Source organism: Carassius gibelio, chromosome A5 (genome assembly GCF_023724105.1).
Source record: "Carassius gibelio isolate Cgi1373 ecotype wild population from Czech Republic chromosome A5, carGib1.2-hapl.c, whole genome shotgun sequence".
Classification (NCBI taxonomy): domain Eukaryota; kingdom Metazoa; phylum Chordata; class Actinopteri; order Cypriniformes; family Cyprinidae; genus Carassius; species Carassius gibelio.
The window spans coordinates 38,206,159-38,224,720 of NC_068375.1; the positions used below are offsets into that span (position 1 = coordinate 38,206,159).

General features: G+C 35.2%; 2 protein-coding genes across 3 annotated transcripts; one reads left to right on the plus strand and one right to left on the minus strand.

Annotated features, from left to right (window-relative positions):
- Window positions 1–10,448: 10,448 nt before the first annotated feature.
- c1qbp (complement component 1, q subcomponent binding protein) lies at window positions 10,449–16,961 on the minus strand. 2 transcript variants are annotated; one of them, XM_052598564.1, is made up of 6 exons: window positions 16,641–16,961; window positions 14,127–14,277; window positions 13,790–13,877; window positions 11,907–12,002; window positions 11,655–11,780; window positions 10,449–10,820 (listed from the first exon to the last, which is right to left on the minus strand). In XM_052598564.1, exons 1-6 carry the CDS (start codon window positions 16,843–16,845, stop codon window positions 10,671–10,673), a joined length of 816 nt encoding a protein of 271 aa, XP_052454524.1. In that variant the 5' UTR covers window positions 16,846–16,961; the 3' UTR covers window positions 10,449–10,670. The 2 variants fall into 2 exon arrangements, with proteins under 2 accessions (XP_052454524.1, XP_052454523.1); XM_052598563.1 differs by having other exon boundaries at window positions 11,655–11,798; window positions 16,641–16,951.
- On the plus strand, window positions 16,843–18,558 carry LOC128014876 (zinc finger HIT domain-containing protein 3). The gene is made up of 6 exons (XM_052598568.1): window positions 16,843–16,964; window positions 17,066–17,140; window positions 17,263–17,300; window positions 17,931–17,993; window positions 18,123–18,206; window positions 18,289–18,558. The coding sequence occupies exons 1-6, from the start codon at window positions 16,960–16,962 to the stop codon at window positions 18,477–18,479; spliced, it is 456 nt and encodes a 151-aa protein (XP_052454528.1). The 5' UTR covers window positions 16,843–16,959; the 3' UTR covers window positions 18,480–18,558.
- The last annotated feature ends 4 nt before the right edge of the window (window positions 18,559–18,562 follow it).

Here is an 18,562-nt window from a genome sequence, read left to right on the forward strand (position 1 = left end):
AATAAGTGAATTTTCATTTAATACAAATTAATTTCATAAATTTTTAATTCAGTTTTCGTTTATTTGTTTATTTATTTCAGGTTAATATAAAACTTTTTTAATACAAATTCATTTCATTTTATTTGTATTTTTTTTTTTTAGATATTTTTTTTTTGTATGCAATTTATGGTAGTGTGTGATAAAACACATATTAACCTAAAATAAACAGACTAAAAAAATAAATGAAATTAATTTATTTTAAAAAATATATTGCACTTAATATTAACCTAAAATAAACAAATAAACAAATAAATACAGACTAAAACAAAAATGAAATTAATTTATTTAAAATTATAGTGTTTATATTAACCTAAAATAAATAGACTAAAAAGAAAATTAATTTATTTAAAAAAAAGATTGCGTTTTATATTAACCTAAAATAAATAATTAAATAAATACTGACAAAAAAAAACTTGTTCATGTTGCAGTGATGTAGCATCCCTGTAAACTCTGTGCATCTTAGGGAACATTTTCATTATTTTATGAAATAAAGTTAGAGTTAATTTAAGTCCACATAAACCATTTTTACATCATAATTTATTGAAAATATTCCCCCTATGTAGTTCCTGTGGTAGCAGCGCAAGGTTGTGGTCGCTTTGAAAAAAAAAAGCATTTATCCAAATATTTAAGCTTGATCTGTCAGAGAGCATCAGTTGATGTCACTGAGACCGATTGTAGCCTAATGCTGTGTTCACACCAAACGCGAATAGAGCGTCTGGCGCGAATGATTTCAATGTTAAGTCAATGCAAAGGCGCGTTTACGCGCGTCTGGAGGTCTCGCGGCGCGAATGGGGCGTTAAGCGCGGCGCGGAAGACGCGAATTCGCCTCATTCGCGCGTCGAGTTCGCGCGAATGACGCGAATTGACGCGCGAATAGAGCGCTTCGCGCGAAATGCGCGTTAAGCGCGAATGGTGCTTTTTGTGCATTTAGCGTTTGACGCGAATTCGCGTCTGCCGCCCGAGTTGAAAAATTTGAACTTTGGCGTCAATTCGCGCCGCGTTAACCAATCAGGAGCCTGCTAGGAGTCACTCATTCAACAGTATGTTCCTGCAGCATCCGGTTGTTCAGGAATAACCTTCTCCACTCATTCAACAAGGAGGAACGACTGATGTTGTCAGTGAGGAGTCAGCCGGAGCTATATGACAAAAGTTCATATTTCTATACAGACAGGAATAAAAAGGACCTATGTATATATATAAAACATATTAATAGATAAATTGAATAAAGGCCAAAGATAAGAAACGTTTCATTTTACCCCAAACGAATTATATTTTATCTTGAACCACTAAAGAGACATCAGAGCCAGCGGCAAATGTCAGAAGATCTAGCCGAGGAAAGGCTACTCTCGGCGGATACATGATGACGGAGCTCCCGCTGATCGCATGGAGCTCATCTCTGAGATCGGTGAAACACATTTTTTAAATAGACGCTGACATTATAAATAAACCGCATATTTGAGTTTAAAACAACTACATTCTCGTCTGAAATACTTTTAAAACTACATTTCATGACACAATAACAGTAATATTTTGAAAATTATCCGAATAAAAATGGCGTTGAAAATGCTGCGTGAACTCAGCTGGCAGAAGCCCCCCCATGACGCGAATTCGCGTCTGTTGTGAAGTTAATTTCACGCGCGAATGAAGCGAATTATTATCTCAAAATGGTCAAGCGGAAAACTAGGCGCGGTAGACGCGAATTTGACGCTCTATTCGCGTTTGGTGTGAACACAGCATAAGGCTGCATGTTTGCATATGTGGAAGCACATAGAGAATTGAGAGGTAATCAGGGGTGGATCTACCTGGGTGGCAAATGCAAATGCTGTTATGGGCAATTTGAAAATTTATGAGCTTGCGATTTGTGATCCCGCTCTGAACTCCTGAATTGATTAAAATTATTCGTGATCCCGCTCTGAACTCCCGAACAGATTCAAATGATTTGCGATTCCCAAACTGACTCAAATGATTCGCGAACCCGCTCCGATCTCGAATTGATTAAAATGATCCTCGAAGCCGCTCCGAACTCCCGATCAAGTGCTTGAAGTGCGTCAGAAACAGAGCACGCGCACGATCAGTTGTTGGTAATTTGTTGTGTAGCGTGCCCGACGCCGCATCCAATGTAGACAGCACTGCTTTTGTTAACACACAGCTCGTAGAAACGGGCCTGGCAGCTCTAGACATGGTGAAAGTTTCCTGATTGTGACGGAAGGCCGAATTTACATGACACATTATAAATGAGCATAGTCTGCGATAGATACAGTGCCAAAAAGAAGAGAACAGGATAAAGACAGAGGTAAAGAGATGTAGTGAAAGAACAATTTATTGCATAGGAGTAAGATAGCCTACTATAATTTCATGGCAGTTATTTTTACCTTAAACTTAATGTTAGCAGTTGTTCTGAGTTCTGAGTCCCCAGACTGTGATTTTGTACAATCATGTCAGTTTTAAGACGCATTTTTTATTATCACTTTTTTATTAATGTTTTACTCTACAGTTGAGCAGTTTTGGGGGGATACAGTACAGGCCAAAAGTTTGGAAACATTACTATTTTTAATGTTTTTGAAAGAAGTTTCTTCTGCTCATCAAGCCTGCATTTATTTGATCAAAAATACAGAAAAAATTTAATATTGTGATATATTATTACAATTTAAAATAATTTGTTTTCAATTTATTATACTTTAAATTATGATTTATTTCTGTGATGCAAAGCTGAATTTTCAGCATCATTACTCCATTCTTCAGTGTCACATGTGACATCCAGTCTATCACATGATCCTTTAGAAATCATTCTAATATGATGATTTATTATGAGTGTTGGAAACAGTTCTGCTGTAATGTGTGTGTGTGTGTGTGTGTGTGTGTGTATATATATATATATATATATATATATATATATATATATATATATATATATATATATATATATATATATATTAGTGCTGTCAATCGATTTAAAAAAATTAACTAATTAATCGCACAATTTTTTTTAAAATTAATCGCGATTAATCACAATTAAAAGACTGAAACTTTTTGGATATGTAAATGTAAAATGTAAATAATTAATGTAAACTCAAGACAAAGAAACTATTTAAATTCAAAATATGATTGTTTATTGGAATTTTTGTTTAACTTGTAACACAGATTTTCTCATGTAAACAACATACCTGCAATAAACCATCAATATCCTCCAAATTAACTGTTGGCTTGAAAGCCATATTTATTACAGAAATAAAAACACAGGCATGTAAGTACCATTTGAATTTCAAAACAATCAATGCCAATAAAAAACAAAAATGATTTCCATGTTGAATTCTAAGTGGACTGCAAAAAAATTCCAAAGTATAGTCATTGCCAGTGCTTTCAGTGGGCCGGTACGCACCAGTACTCAGTACCGCCACTTCCAAATATAGCTCTTGAGCATACCGCCACCTCTCCGTGCGCCCAGAACATGCTTGTAGCGTACCAGTACGCTCATTTGGACATCTGTTTTAATATAGGTTTTAATCTTTTACCTGCACTGCCGATTTTCAGAGCGCCCTTCACAATGCAAGCTTCCTAATTCATCCCACCCAGAGCAGAAACTACATTACCCATTCACCCTTAAGTTACACAAGTGAATAGCGCATGTGTCGCTTTTCCCACTGTTAAGTGTCAACAACTCAACGTGGCCGGAGAAGGTGTGTGAAACTCGTTGTGAGTTATACTAAAGCAAAATCTTGAGTATTTATTGTCTGATAAACATTAAAAACTGTCTGCGGAGGTTGAGTCGTCCTGCAGCCCCCGCTGGCTGCTCATTGGCTGCAGCATCTTTTTTCTAAGTTCTAAAAAAATACCGTAGACGGCAAGGCACAAATTTAGATATTCATTTATCTAATTAATCTATAGCCTATGCACAAAGACAATATGATCTTTTTGTCCCCTTTTTGTTTTAAAGCTTGATGAAGAGAGAGAGCGCAAGTTGCTGCAGCTGCGAGGAGGACAGTGATGCACGCGCACAGGAGTGATTGACAGTTCGCGGCACTGTGTACAAAAAATACTCCGCTACACAATTATTTCATTATTTTCGTTTAAGCTTATTAACGTTAGCGTTACAGAAAGGTCTGATTTACGCACTGTTACAGTCATTGTTTTTTTTTTTTAAACAATGACATTTGAGTTCATGATTTTAATGTTGCTGTTTCTTGTGGCAGACTGAAGAGTAATCCGGCAGAGTTTTATACTGAAACTTTCCGTCTAAAAGTACTTCCTTGGTCTTATCCATATTTCTTTGCACGTTGAACACACATAGGCCACAACTGGAAATAAAAAAAACTGCAACCGCGTTAATTGCGTTATTTTTTTTTTTTAACGCGTTAAATATTTCAAATTAATCGAATGCAGGGCTGGACTGGGACAAAAAATCAGCCCTGGACTTCATCCAGACTGGCCCACCATGCATGTAAACATGCGCGCACACACACACACACACACACACACACACACGCACACTACATGTCTATACATACATTAATCTGGATGTAAAATTACTGATTAGAATGTATTACTATCAAAACCAAGAAAAAACTATTAAAATAATAAACAAAGAAAATGTCAATTATTTTATCAGGCTTTATTTTAAATATCTAAAGGTCTTATTTTATGTGCTTCTTATTATTCTAATAGAAATATTAATGCTTAGGGTATACATTTTATGCTGTAACTATATTTCATGTGCTGCAACATAACACTTTTTTTTATATTAATTCACACAAATTACCTCTGACCTGTTGGCTGCTTATAGTAGGCTAGTATTAAGACCACTGAACTATAGTAAGCATTATTTATAAAGACCACTGATCTACAATAAAATAAAAGAGTAATTAAGACAAAGAACGTTGTGTAGTGATTTATTTTAAATTTTTCATAACATAATCAAAGGCCTTTAAAAAGCTGCAGCATAAATGGCTGCCCACTTCTCCGGGTGTGTGTTCACAGTGTGTGTGTGTGTTCAGTGCTCTGTGTGTGTGTACACTTCGGATGAGTTAAATGCAGAGCACGAATTCTGAGTGTGGGTCACCATACTTGGCTGTATGTGTCACGTCACTTTATTCAAATGCAGAGCTCAATGCTAGGGTTCAGAACTTTTCTTGCCCTGCCAAAAAATAAATACATAAACAGAGATAAAAATAAAATTGCTATTGTTTTCTTTGTAAATAATCTGCAATCTCATTTCACAATTGTAATTTCAATACCACAATAAACACTAACTATTAAGTTCAAACATTAATGAAGACAAGTGAACAGTCAGTAATAAAAATGTTTAAAAAATTATCATAAATAGCACCGTTTTCAGGTACAGATATTGCATAATCAAATGTAAAATACTTCAGGTGAAAATATAATAAGTATGTACTGTAGTGCACATATTTAGCAAAATACTCCTTTCTTATGGCTATTTTTCAATCTCAACTAACCTTGCTATGGTCTTTAAAGGGCTTTCTTGAGGTAAATGTAACATTCTGTGAAATAATTGTTCTCCTGCTGTTTTGACTGATAATTGATCGATATTATTTCTGAGGCATATATAAATTTCTGTAAGTTGTACTGTATCTTTAAACAGAAAGTAACAGATGATCGGTTTACTTGAACTGAGGCGCTAAAGCGATCTGTCACGTCACATTCTCTGACGCCAAAACGGTATTGTCTGAATTTTGTAATAAAATAGACAGAACTTGAGAGCTGAGAATTTTAAATGCAATTTATATAGATCAGTGAGTGGTGGCATATTACAGCTAGAATATCCTAACTTTTTGAAACAAAACAATGCAGTAGCCTCCGTGTATCATTACATTTTTGTCTCACCTCAGCAGTCAAGTCCCTCCCTGCTGACGTCTTCACTTAAGTCTTTTGCCTTCCAGCAAATAATTTATTTATCTTGACACATTTGGTGGCATCTGCCTCAAGTGCTTGTCGTTTTCTCTCTCTCAACCTTCGGCCCCTCATTTACGCCTAGATATTTTATTATTTAACATATTGAATTTCGTCGCAGTTGTAATGGGCCGCTTTTCAAGTCTATAACTTGATTCTGATTGGCCAATGAGCAGTGAACACGTCACGTCTCGCAGCTCGCATCAGCATCATGCGCACGCGTCGTTTTATCTGTTCTTTATACTGCTTTTTGTAATGTTTTAAATAAATTATTGTGACTAACGTAAAAAAAAAAAAAAGCATCTTGCGGCTTCATGAAAGAGACACGTAAGGCCGGAATTGGACTGTACAAAAATATACTTACGAATATATTTGCGATAAATAATGATTTAAAAACAAAATACATAACGCACCGGCCCAACCAGACCGCGGCCCACCGGGAATCTCCCGGTAGTCCCGATGGCCAGTACATGCCTGATCGAATGCGTTAACGCGCTAATTTTGACAGCACTAATATATATATATATATATATATATATATATATATATATATATATATATATATATATATGCGCTAAATCATGAACACAATGACAGGGTGAAATGGGCTGTAATGCATGGGCGCCAGGTAAAATCTTGCCTAGGGCAGCAAATTGGTCCGGGCCGGCCCTGCCCGCTTTGAACTCCCGAACTGATTCAAATGATTCGTGATCCCCAAACTGACTCAAATGATTCGCGAACCCGCTTAACATCCCGAACTGACTCAAATGATTCGCGAAACCGCTCCGATTCCCGAACTGATTCAAATGGTTTGCGATCCCCAAACTGACTCAAATGAATCGCGAACCCGCTCCGATTCCCGAACTGATTCAAATGGTTTGCGATCCCCAAACTGACTCAAATGATTCGCGAAACCGCTCCGATTCCCGAACTGATTCAAATGGTTTGCGATCCCCAAACTGACTCAAATGAATCGCGAACCCGCTTTGAACTCCGGAACTGACTCAAATGATTCGCGATCCCGCTCCGAACTCCCAAACTGACTCAAATGATTCGCAATCCCCATAACTGACTCAAATGATTCGCGAATCCGTTTTGAACTCCCGAACTGACTCGAATGATTCGCGAACCCCAAACTCTAATAATTTACAAAATATACTGTAATAATTTTGTTGTTGTTGTTGTTGCTGCTATAAAAACAGACCTAAGCCATCAATAGCCTTTAAAATGGCTGAAAATGCATTATATAAAAAATAATCAGGCAATAATGATTGGTTAATAATAACACTGTTAAAATACATAATGTAGGCAAATACAAAATAAACAATTTATATACATGTTATTACAAATGCCTTGTGATTGCTGCTGTTACTTACAGGACGATCAAATCCTTGTTTAGGCTACTGACCAAACATTTCATTCAAATATTCACTAAATCTTTCATTTTTGGCCACCTTTTTGCTATAGATGACACAGCCTTTATAATTTCTTCAACAAAAAACGTGCATATCACAACCCTTACAAAAATAAACCATGGTTTTATCATAGTAAAACTGCTTAATTTCCTTTTGCATGATTTCTGAATGCTTGAGACTATAAAATAAAATAGAGTCATAATAAAGTTATAGCCATAGGTAAATGTCGAGAGCTACAATTGTGATTTGTAAATAATACAATTTATTCATTTAGTTTTAGTAATTTAGTAGGTGTTTTTTCCATCATCATATTTGAGGAAGGGGGCACAACAATAAATCCTGCTTATGGGAACCCTTAAGGTGTTGTTATACACGTCTCTATGAATGTGTGCTCTACTACATGCACACACACACACACACACACACACTGAAGCACGCGTGGTGTTTTCAGCTCTTCACTATATTGATGCATGATGTATGCTACACATGTGCACGTCAACGCGCTATGAGAGGATTTCACCATTTTATTTGATAAAACTATCGTCATTCATTCGTATCGTATACACAGACAGAAACTGCAATGTCTTTATGACAACCTGTCAAAATAAAATTTAGGTATAACTTGAAGAAAGAAATATAGTAATATTGCACAGTAGAATATTTTAAACTTCAAGTACTATCATACTTGATATGCTATGCTTCCTATTAGCTAATAATAATAGTTAATTAAAAAACACAGAAAATCTGGTTACAACCCACCAAAATAAAAGTTTGGTCGAACTCAAAGAAATTATGTAAGAAATTGCTTATTAAAATATACTTAAAAGAAATACTAAAACATTATTTTAACGGAATATCACACAAGTTTTCATAGAAGTTTTAATTTAAGCTTGCCAAAACAATAACACCATATTTTTCAGAAACAATTTCTAAAAGTACATTAGTATTTGTGCCTATAATGCTTATTTATTTATTATTATTGTCAGCTAATAAAACCTATGCTTCAGGGACCATATTCATATAACATCTAAGGCTAAATGTAGCTCTTGACTGGTTGAGTTAGATGATGATTAACACTAAACTGTAGAAAATCAGTTGAGTCTCCCCAGCTGGAAATGTCATTGGCTGTTAAAGTCTTGTGTTTCTCATAATAAATTGACATATTGATAACACTGAACCTTTTATAATTCTCTTAATTACATGTGGATGCATACTGTATGCATTAGTGAGTGTGGTGGCGCTTATGGTTTATGCTTATATTCCTTATATGAACTGTTTTAAATGCAAGACATTGATTGCATGAGATTAAGTTTGTAAATGCAGCCTGTGTCCTTTTGTAGTGTGCACATATATTTATCATCAAACTGTGATAACTGTGACTAAATTCAGTATATATACGTCTGCCATATGTTGCCACTAGGGGTGTAACGGTTCACAAAATTCACGGTTCGGTTCGATACGATACACTGATGTCACGGTTCGGTTCGGTTCGGTTCGATACGTTTTAGATACAGCAAAATGTAAAAACATCTCAACTTTTCAGAATGCCGCAAGCGCACCGCGGGTCATGTGACAAGAACCAACCAATCAGCTTCATCCTTTCCCGTAACAACGTTGAGAGCTCAGCCAAGATGAAGGAACAGCTGATCATAGTTGTATATGGATTGCAATTTTGAAATAAATTCAGTAGCAGAGCTACTGCAAGCGATTTTTAGAGCTGCAAATCCATTTATCCTTCGCTGAAATTTCCGCGTCTCATGGAGAGAGCACGTCATTGTTGCTTAGCAAAGACAGACGCCTCAGGAGAAAGACGCGCTTAGCGTTTTCCATGCGTTTTTAGGCACGATATGTGAACGGCCCCTAAGGCGCTCGCTCACTCAGCACGCGCTGAAGGCTCGTTGCAAAATGTCTAATGCATTTAACAGACCAGAAATATAAGATCCTAAAATAACCAACAGGTCTGGTGTTTGGGTTGGATTCCCTGTAAGCTATAGTGTCTAAATGCTGCAGGGATAGTTTGCTGCGTGCATGTTTCTCCTTTTTTTCGTCTTTTCCCAGATAGTACTGACGCATATATCCCAGATATTCCCGCTGGTTTTTTTTTTTTTTTTTTTTTTGTAATCCCGCTGGTGTACCCTGTCATGTTGCAGATGCGACATACCGTTGTTTATTTATCCACCACTCTCTTGCCATCACCATTATAGCTTAAAGGGAATCCAAAGTGCACCCAAACACCAGACCTGTTGGTTATTGGAGGATCTTCTCATTTCTAGTCTGTTAAACGCATTGGCTATTTTGCAACGAGCCTTCAGCGCGTACTGAGTGAGCGAGCGCCTGCTGAGTAGCCTAACATAAACATATAAGATGGTGTTTTTTTCTTCTTCGGGAGTGTCAGGGGCGTTGCCTGTTACGTTGTTTGGGTTATTGGGCTACCTTGTTGAACGCATATCATTATATTTCTTTCTCTCTCTCTCTTTTTTTTTTTTTTTCAAATATAATTAATTACTCCAACGAACCGTTCGGTATACATAATGCGTACCGCGCACCGAACCGAAAGCGTCGTACCGAACGGTTCAATACGAATACGCGTATCGTTACACCCCTAGTTGCCACCCCTCAAAAATTCCTGCCCCCTTCCCGCCACCCCATCAATATTTTTCTAGATCCACCCCTGGACGTAATGATGAGTGAATGAAGACCGATCATCATTTGATGAATTATTTCTTGAAGCGTGTGTTTTAGGTTTACACCTCACCGCAGGAGTTTGGTGACCTTTCACCATTTGAGGAAATTCAGCTGGAGCTCGTGGCACATGTTTACATCAGCGTCTGCTTTCTGTTTCTTATTCTATCAAGTCGTGAGTAACCTGGAAAAGTGATCAAATTGTGATGAAAATGAGTTGGTTTCTCTCGTCTTTCCGAGCTCCTGATTCTGGAGGAATATAACCGCAGCATGAGGTTTGAAGAGCAGTATATAAACTCTGTTTAAAAATAATGTAAAATATAGAGCACTTATTTTGATTTGTTTGGGTGAAATAAGAAATAAAAGGTTTTTGATCCGGTTTCACAAACAAGAAAATAAAGCCAGTTTCATTAATTCTTCTATTTCCACTCAGTTTTATTTCTCATTAACATTCTGGACTCTGCGAGACCCATAAACCCCTCAGACGACATCTGAACTGAAACCGTGGTGTGTGTGCACATAAACATGACATAAAATTAAATACAAAACCGTTCTGCCTTCATCTTCGTCCTGTCATCACATCAGACCACATGAGCCAGATGTAGAAGAAAGTCTTAAATCGAAAATCTATTTGCATTTGACAAAAGTGCTGAGATTTTCTAGGAACTTGATGTACTCCTGATGCTCCAGCGCCGTGCTCAACTCGATCAGCTCATCTGCAAACGTGTTGTCGACGCCGCGGTCAGCCAGGAAGCCCATCAGATGGTCATACAGGGCCTAGAGAGTCAGAGGGGTCAGAGGTCACTGCTGTGCATTTGTTAATTCTTCCTTATTTAAATTTTTCTGGATTCTAATTTAATGGTTAAATGTAAATTCAGTAAAATAAAGGCAAGTCTAATTATTTGAAATAATGAACAATATACAATTTAACAAATTTCAATAATTTGTATTTAATCAATTAAATTTTAAAAATGATCAAAAAAATTACAATAACAAGGCAAAATGAAATTAAATTCAAAAGTATGTTTTTCCTGATTCTTTTCCCCCATTTGAATCTTTCCGGATTCTGATTTAATGGTTATATTAGATTTTAGTAAACAAATTGAACCAATTAAATTAAATATTGAAATGATATGATTTAACTTATTCCAAATTTGTTTTTAATTCCTTTTTTTTCAGTTTTAATTATTCTGGTTTACTATTTTAATTAAATGTTAATAATAAAAAAGCAAGCCAATTTAATATATTTTTTTTTCTTACTGGATTTATGATTAAATAAAAAATACATTATCAAAAATCATTGCAATCAAATTAAGGCACATAACATCAACAATTGAATTAATATTTTAAGATGCAATCAACTGAAAATGTTACAATTTCTTTTTTAGGCCAATGAAGTTCTGCACAACCGATGGCTTATTTTATTATAATATTATAATTAAAATTATTTAAAAAAATTATTCCTTAAAAAAAAAAAGTTGTAGCAATGGCATTATTACTTTGAAAGCACACTATATTGTGTAAAAGCAGTATATTTCTTATAGACTTTCTTCTAGTTAAATCAGACTTTTATTTTGACAGGTCATCATGGAGACCGGTGTCAGCTCTCACCCAGTCCAGAGAGTCTGTGTTGAGTGTGTAGCTGGTTTCCTTCCACTCTGCGTCTCCCTCCGGCTGGAAACTGACCTCACGGATGGCGAAGATGTCACTCTCCTCCTCAGCCTCACCGTGAGCCGTCTGCTCGGAGACAAACAGCTTTGGATTTGACATCCAGTTATATAATTTCACATGCTCTTTAAGATACCTGGACCTTCAGTCACACTGACCTTAAACACAACAACGAAAGAGAGAAAATCGGCTCACCTCATCCTCGGGGAAATGACAGTCAAACACCAGTGAGCTCTTTACTCCAGGTTTGGTCACTTCAACCACAAAGTTGGGCGTTGAGACAATGTCAGGCTGAAAAACACAGTAAACATGTTAAAAACATGCCATGATGAGGTGCTCAGCTGTGTCCTGTGTTTAAAACTAAGACCTCGGCATCAGCTTAAACAACTAAAAATCAAGAGATTTCTTCATTTAATTCACTCTCGCAAAAATTGTGTTTTTAATCGGATGAAGCAGGATTCACACAGTTTTGAAAAACATTGATTTTGATTTTAAGAGTGTGATTTCCAGACAGTAAATTCACAGAATTAATAAAACTCAATCCCATTGGCCATTTTAATAATGCATACATATTTTTGCAGTTATGCCAAACTGTAAAATATTCAATCTGGTAGATATTGAGTACAAAAATATTTGCAAACACTTTTAGTTTACAGTGCTCTTTAGTAGTAAGTAGATAAACCCAAAATTACTTAAAGGGACAATAAGTAACTTTTTAGGTATTTTATTATCTAAAATCAATATTTTTATTCATAAATATGCCCTCAATGGTGTACAAATACCTATGCCAGTGTTTAAACTAATCCTCGTAAATGAAGAATTTATTATCTTTATATACATGGGACGGGTAGGTCGACGGAGGCTTCCATGTAGTTCCGCCATCTTGCAAAACTATAATAGCAGAGAGGGACAAAAAGTACTAAGCCAACGCGTTTCCACAGCGCGTTTTCGGTCAGAGCCAGAAACGCAGGTGCAGAGCAGTGAGAGGCGCTTGAAACTGCACCGGCAAGTTTAAAAGTCTGGATTGCATTCTTATTATGGACCATACATATGCCGCGCCACAGGAGAAGAAAACATAGTCGCCAAAACAGTCAAAAATAGAACGTAAAAGGAAACGTGACCGTAGATTACAGAAAACAAGAGTTAATGTCGGGGAAGCTTTTTCTAGGTGGAAAGAGCTAATGCTGGATAAAGATTTCAAAGTGGCCAGTTTTCTTCTCGACAGGTAAGTCAGTGTTACAATCTATAGTACAATATTTTTTTTATATCTAACAATGCACATTATTCAGAAAATATAACGAATAAAGAAGACATAACTACTAATTACAATATTTCATGTTTTCCACAGTCAGTAATTCATTCTGTAACATTCGTTTGTTAGTTGTCATGTTGCAGTTTGTTTGAAATAACACACCTGTTCACCTGAAGGAAAACTCCTGTCAAAGCTTTTTGGTACATATCGCCTACCGTAGATGCAACGCGCATTTGAAAAAGCGAGGTGCTGGAGAGCAAAATTAGTTTGAATGCAAAATACAATTTCACCACTAGATAGGAGTAATTCCTACTTAGTGTCCCTTTAATATTACTCAGACCTTATTTGTGTTCTTGAACTGTAGCAAAGATTGTATATATACACATATATATTTTTTATATTCAGTATAATTATATTCTATAGTAAATTGCTTATGCTCTTCTCCTATAAGCTGCTTTGAATAAAATATGTATTAATATAATTCATATAATAATAACAATATATTTAATAAGATAATATATAAAAAAAATACATTTATTTTTAAATCTCTAGAATAAAATTCTGTCATTATTGCTTTTGTTCCTCTTCTGTAAGTTGCTTTGGATAAAAGTGTCTGTATACGTGTACATTTAATTTGTGTTCACTTTCATGTATGAAAAAAAAGCCTTTTTATTAATGCATTTATGACTCACATCTTTGTGATTTCATGCTGCAACCCTAAAACCTTTAAAAAAAAAAAAAAAAAAAAAAAAAAAAACAGAACAGCAACACCTTCAACAGTTTAAGAACATTAGGCGGGTAGTTTTCCTGTTTTTACAGTATTTACCTCGTCCTCCGGACTCTTCTGTGCGTGCTCAGGATCCTCCTCCAGCTGCGGCGGGATGCTGTTGTTCACGTTGAAAGTGATAGTGATTCTGTCAAACACAAAACCCCACATAAGCATAAATATGATCAAACAAGCTCTGCAAATGACAGCTGATGAATTTGCTCAAAGCATTTATTAATAAACATCTGCTTGTGCGTGCCTTGCATGCAATGAACTGGATTAAAACATCGGCAAGATGCATTGCTCTAAATAGAATTGTTTTAAAAAAGCAATAATTCATGTGTGCCATAATGCATCATGATTAGCATATGATCAAAGTCAAACACACCACCCTTACTTTTCTCCGGACAGCGAGCGATTGAGTTTGGCTTCTGTGCCGTTGAGCTCCAGCTCCCAGCCGCCAGACATTTTAGGAAGACTCTTGTCCTTCTGGATCTTCTTTTCTTCTTTGATCTCATCAGTGAGAAACTCTGCAAATGCTTTATCACCTGAAGAATAAAGACAGAATCAATAGACAACATACTGTGAATGCCTGTTCTTCTACCAACACCAGTGCACTAGTGATGCACAACACTTCTCTGGTTAAAAATACATGACGCTGTTGTTCTTATTGTTAATGCAATTTACTAAATTACATTTGATTTATAAATATTAGCTTAGACGGTGTGCGGTGTGTCGTTATTTCATTGCACTGTATTAACAGTTTAATGAGGAGCTTTATGTTGCTCATTACGCCCTCAGGTCAAACGGTTCCTTAACACTGATTTAATCTGCATATAACATTTTTAAAAAGTTATACATTTATACATTAGTTATACAGTTATACATTATAAAAGTTATACATTTTAATTTTATTTTAAAACTAAAATAAGTTGTTTGATTTAGCAAATTGGGTAAATTAAAAATGGTGGTTAAATGTAAACCCTTTTTCTACAGCTCAATTTTTAAGAGAGGTTATAAAAAAAGTCAGTAATTATCAATAACCAACTATATTAAACATTATATTGTGATTTTTTTTAACTATATCACCCAGCCCTGCTTTTACCAATAAAACAACTTCACCATGGTACTTTTTAGTGACCGAGATATATATATATATATATATATATATATATATATATATATATATATATATATATATATATATATTTTATAACCGATACCAATTATTTGCATGTTTATTTGCCTGATAACCGATATGCAAAACCGATATTTATTAACTGTTATAAAAGTAAATAAATTACCGAGTGAAGAAAGAACATACTTCACTTTGGTTTTCCCTCTTTTTTTATATATATCTTTTTTTAAGTGTTGAAAATTAGTCTCATTTTATATTTAATCTTTATACTACAACAATAAAAAACATTTATTTATAAAAAGCATCAGCAGCAACAGAGTCGATAATAATTAACTGAATAATATTCTCTGGAATAAAACAAAATATTGTTTTTACTGCATTTCTCAACTTCAATGTTATATCAAAATTATTAATAATGTTTTGTCCTCCTAGATTATGAAATATCTGCTGGCAGCACGGTTTATCTATGCAGTTACACAGAACTATACACTCAAACAGTGATCGCTTATGGCGATAATAAATAATTTCCATAGAATTGTATTTATTTAGATGTTAACTAGCCAAATATTGTTTATATACGGGGTGCACATAATTTTTTCAGCCTGGTTCTCATAAGAGAACCTGGAGATTTGGTTTGGTTTTCACACTGCATACAGCGTGACCCATTAAATATAACTATAAAAAAATAATTAATGATAGTTATAATATTATTGCACTTTATTTATTGAGTTTTTAAAAATAAAATAATAGTAAATAAACTAAGTAATAGTGTGTGATAATATTATTAAAAATAAAAAGCAGTCCTAGTATTAAATTCAAATACATTTATTTTAAAGTAAACTTAAAAATAACATGCTAATATTTACTACTACTTTCTTTCTTTGCCTCTTTAAGAATGATCACTTTATGTGTTGCCCAATTTTAAGTCGCTTTGGATAAAAGCGTCTGAAAATAAATAAATAAAAGCGTTTTCATCATATTCAAACTTAAAATTAGCGGGCTTTTATTTTGGCGGGTTGCCGGCAAGTAAGTATACGTGCTTCCGGGTTTAGCGCTGCTGATTAAAGAGCATCATTGGATGAATGTAACAGTTTTGCATTGTGCTTTGAAAACGACATACTGCAGCCTAGATTTATGCTTTCAGATTGAAAATAAAACTTATATAGTACAATTTGTGATCTAAAATGGTAAATGTGTATTAACAGATGTCAACAACGTCGGTGAGCAAATGCGCAGTCAGAACATATTTATATAACGCATTTTTAATTTTGGTCACGCATGCGGACCTGCGGAACACTTATGTGCACCCCTGTTTATATAGTTAATGTTAATACAATTTAGGGTGTTAGGTGTGCAATGGCGATCCTGAGCACAATTCTCAAAACACCCACAAGATGGCAGTGTTTATCTATGATTCCCATATTACAAAACCGATATCCGATTATGGTAAAATGCTTAAATATCGGGTAAAATATCGAGTCGAGCTTAGTTAGCATCCATAGTTTCACCATAAACATACATTTATCGTTGTACTTTTTAGTTACTTTTCATAGTTTTACCATAAATATTATTTTACTGTGGTATTTTATAGTTAGCGTACATAGTTTTACCATAAAACAACTACCATGGTACTTTTTAGTATGTACCTATAATTTTAACCATAAAAAAATAATACCATGGTACATCTTGTTAGTTAGTGTCCACAGCTTAACAATATATACATGTTTCTCGTGGTAGTTGTTGTGTCGTGTATGAGAGCGGAGCAGTGTTTACCCTCGGTGTGCAGACTCCCGCAGCCGCAGGACAGTGAGGGCAGAGCCCGGGTCGCTGTGAGCAGCCTCGGCCTGGAGTCGGACCCCGCTCCGCTGCTGCTGAGGCTCCAGATGGATCTGCTGAAGGTTCTGCGGAGCGGCGGGGCGGAGCTGCTGATGGACAGCCGGGCTGCGAGCTGAACCGCGCGGCTCACAGACTTCAGCATGACGGAGGTCTGGTTCGGTTGAGCTCGGACTCGGAGCTGCTGGACGCGGATCACACACGTGGGGAAGGACACCGTGACCTCAGCACTCTACACCGGAAACATTCGGAAGCGGAAATGAGGTAAAAGTCCAGCACGCTGTCAGCAACATAAACACGTGGCTCCAGTAACTACGAGCGGATTATTAACACAACTCGTTTTATTCTGTTTGTTGATCTTTTAGATCCGTTATGCAGCTTTGTGGAGTTTGTAGCGAACATGTTCCTAAATACAGATGTCCAGCCTGCAGAATCAGATAGTAAGTCATTCATTCGTGTTCTTTAAGTGCCAGTTTATACCATAAATAATATGTTTATCAGCTTACTTTTGCTTTTGGGACAAATAGCGATCAAATAAGTAACACCTTTCTTTTTTTTCTAGTTGTTCAGTGAGCTGCTTTAAAAGACACAAAGATGATGGTAAGTCTCTGCTAAGATAATAATCAATAAACAGTTAACTTAATTGGATTACATTTACATTTATGCATTTGACAGATGATTTTATCAAAAGCCACATACATTGCTTTCCTTGTTTATATTTAATAAGTTAGTGACCTTACCGTTGCAACTATTTTCTACTTAAAAGCTTTATTTGTATTCTTCTTGTATTATTTTAATAGGTTACATTATTGTATTAACTTCATTATAATTGTTATAATTTTATTATATTACTATTATTACTAACATATATCATTTGTTTTAATAAAATTATTGATAATATTTATTATTGTTATTTTTTTATTATAATTATTTTTACTGATTGCATTATATTTTTATCATTTTTGCTTATATTAATTTATTTTTATTGATTATTGTATTGATTATATTTAATTTAATACTATTAGACTGACTAATTATTCTTGGTATTATTCATTCAATTATATCTTATTATTACTAATATAAATGTTAATTATATATTACTAATATTAATATTTTATTATTATAACTATTAGTATTAGTACTAGTACTAGTAATACAATTGTTGTTGTTGACAGAAACAAAGTATCAAAAGCAAACTATTGAAGTGATTATTTCTCTTTCCTTGGATAGATGCATGTCATCCAGTTAAAGCATCAGATCCAGCCTCCAGCAGCTCAACACCAGTGAGCAGCGGTGAGTAAATCATCATCAATAATAGATATGTGTGATCTAGAGAACTTTTCTGCCTCCTTTTTGATGATGACTTTGAACAAATTACGTTATATCAAGTTTAAAAAGTTCAATAAATGTGTTTGGTTTCAGCTGAAAAGCCGTGGGATGTCGAGGATCGTCTTGATGAAGACAGTCAGACTGACAAAGTGCCATTAGAGAAACTTCAGCAGCTTGGTATGAAATGAAACACCCTGTTCTCATGATCTTTAATGCTGTTTTTAGGGGATCAGTTTACAGATTGTTTTCATGCACACAGCTGATTCAGAGGCGTTGAAGGGTCTGTTGAGGAATCCTCATCTCCGCCGGTTAATGATGTCCGTTGACACTGCTGAAGATAAAGCCAAAGCCACGAAAGACGCCATGCAAGAGCCGCTGTTTGTGGAGTTTGCTGATCAGTGCTTAAAAATTATTGAACCGACAGAAGCAGAGAATGATGATGAATTCTGATTGGACCGAACTGTCACATATCGACCTATTTTCACTTTTGAATGTTAATGCAATCATATAAAATGTTGTCCTATACCAAGGTC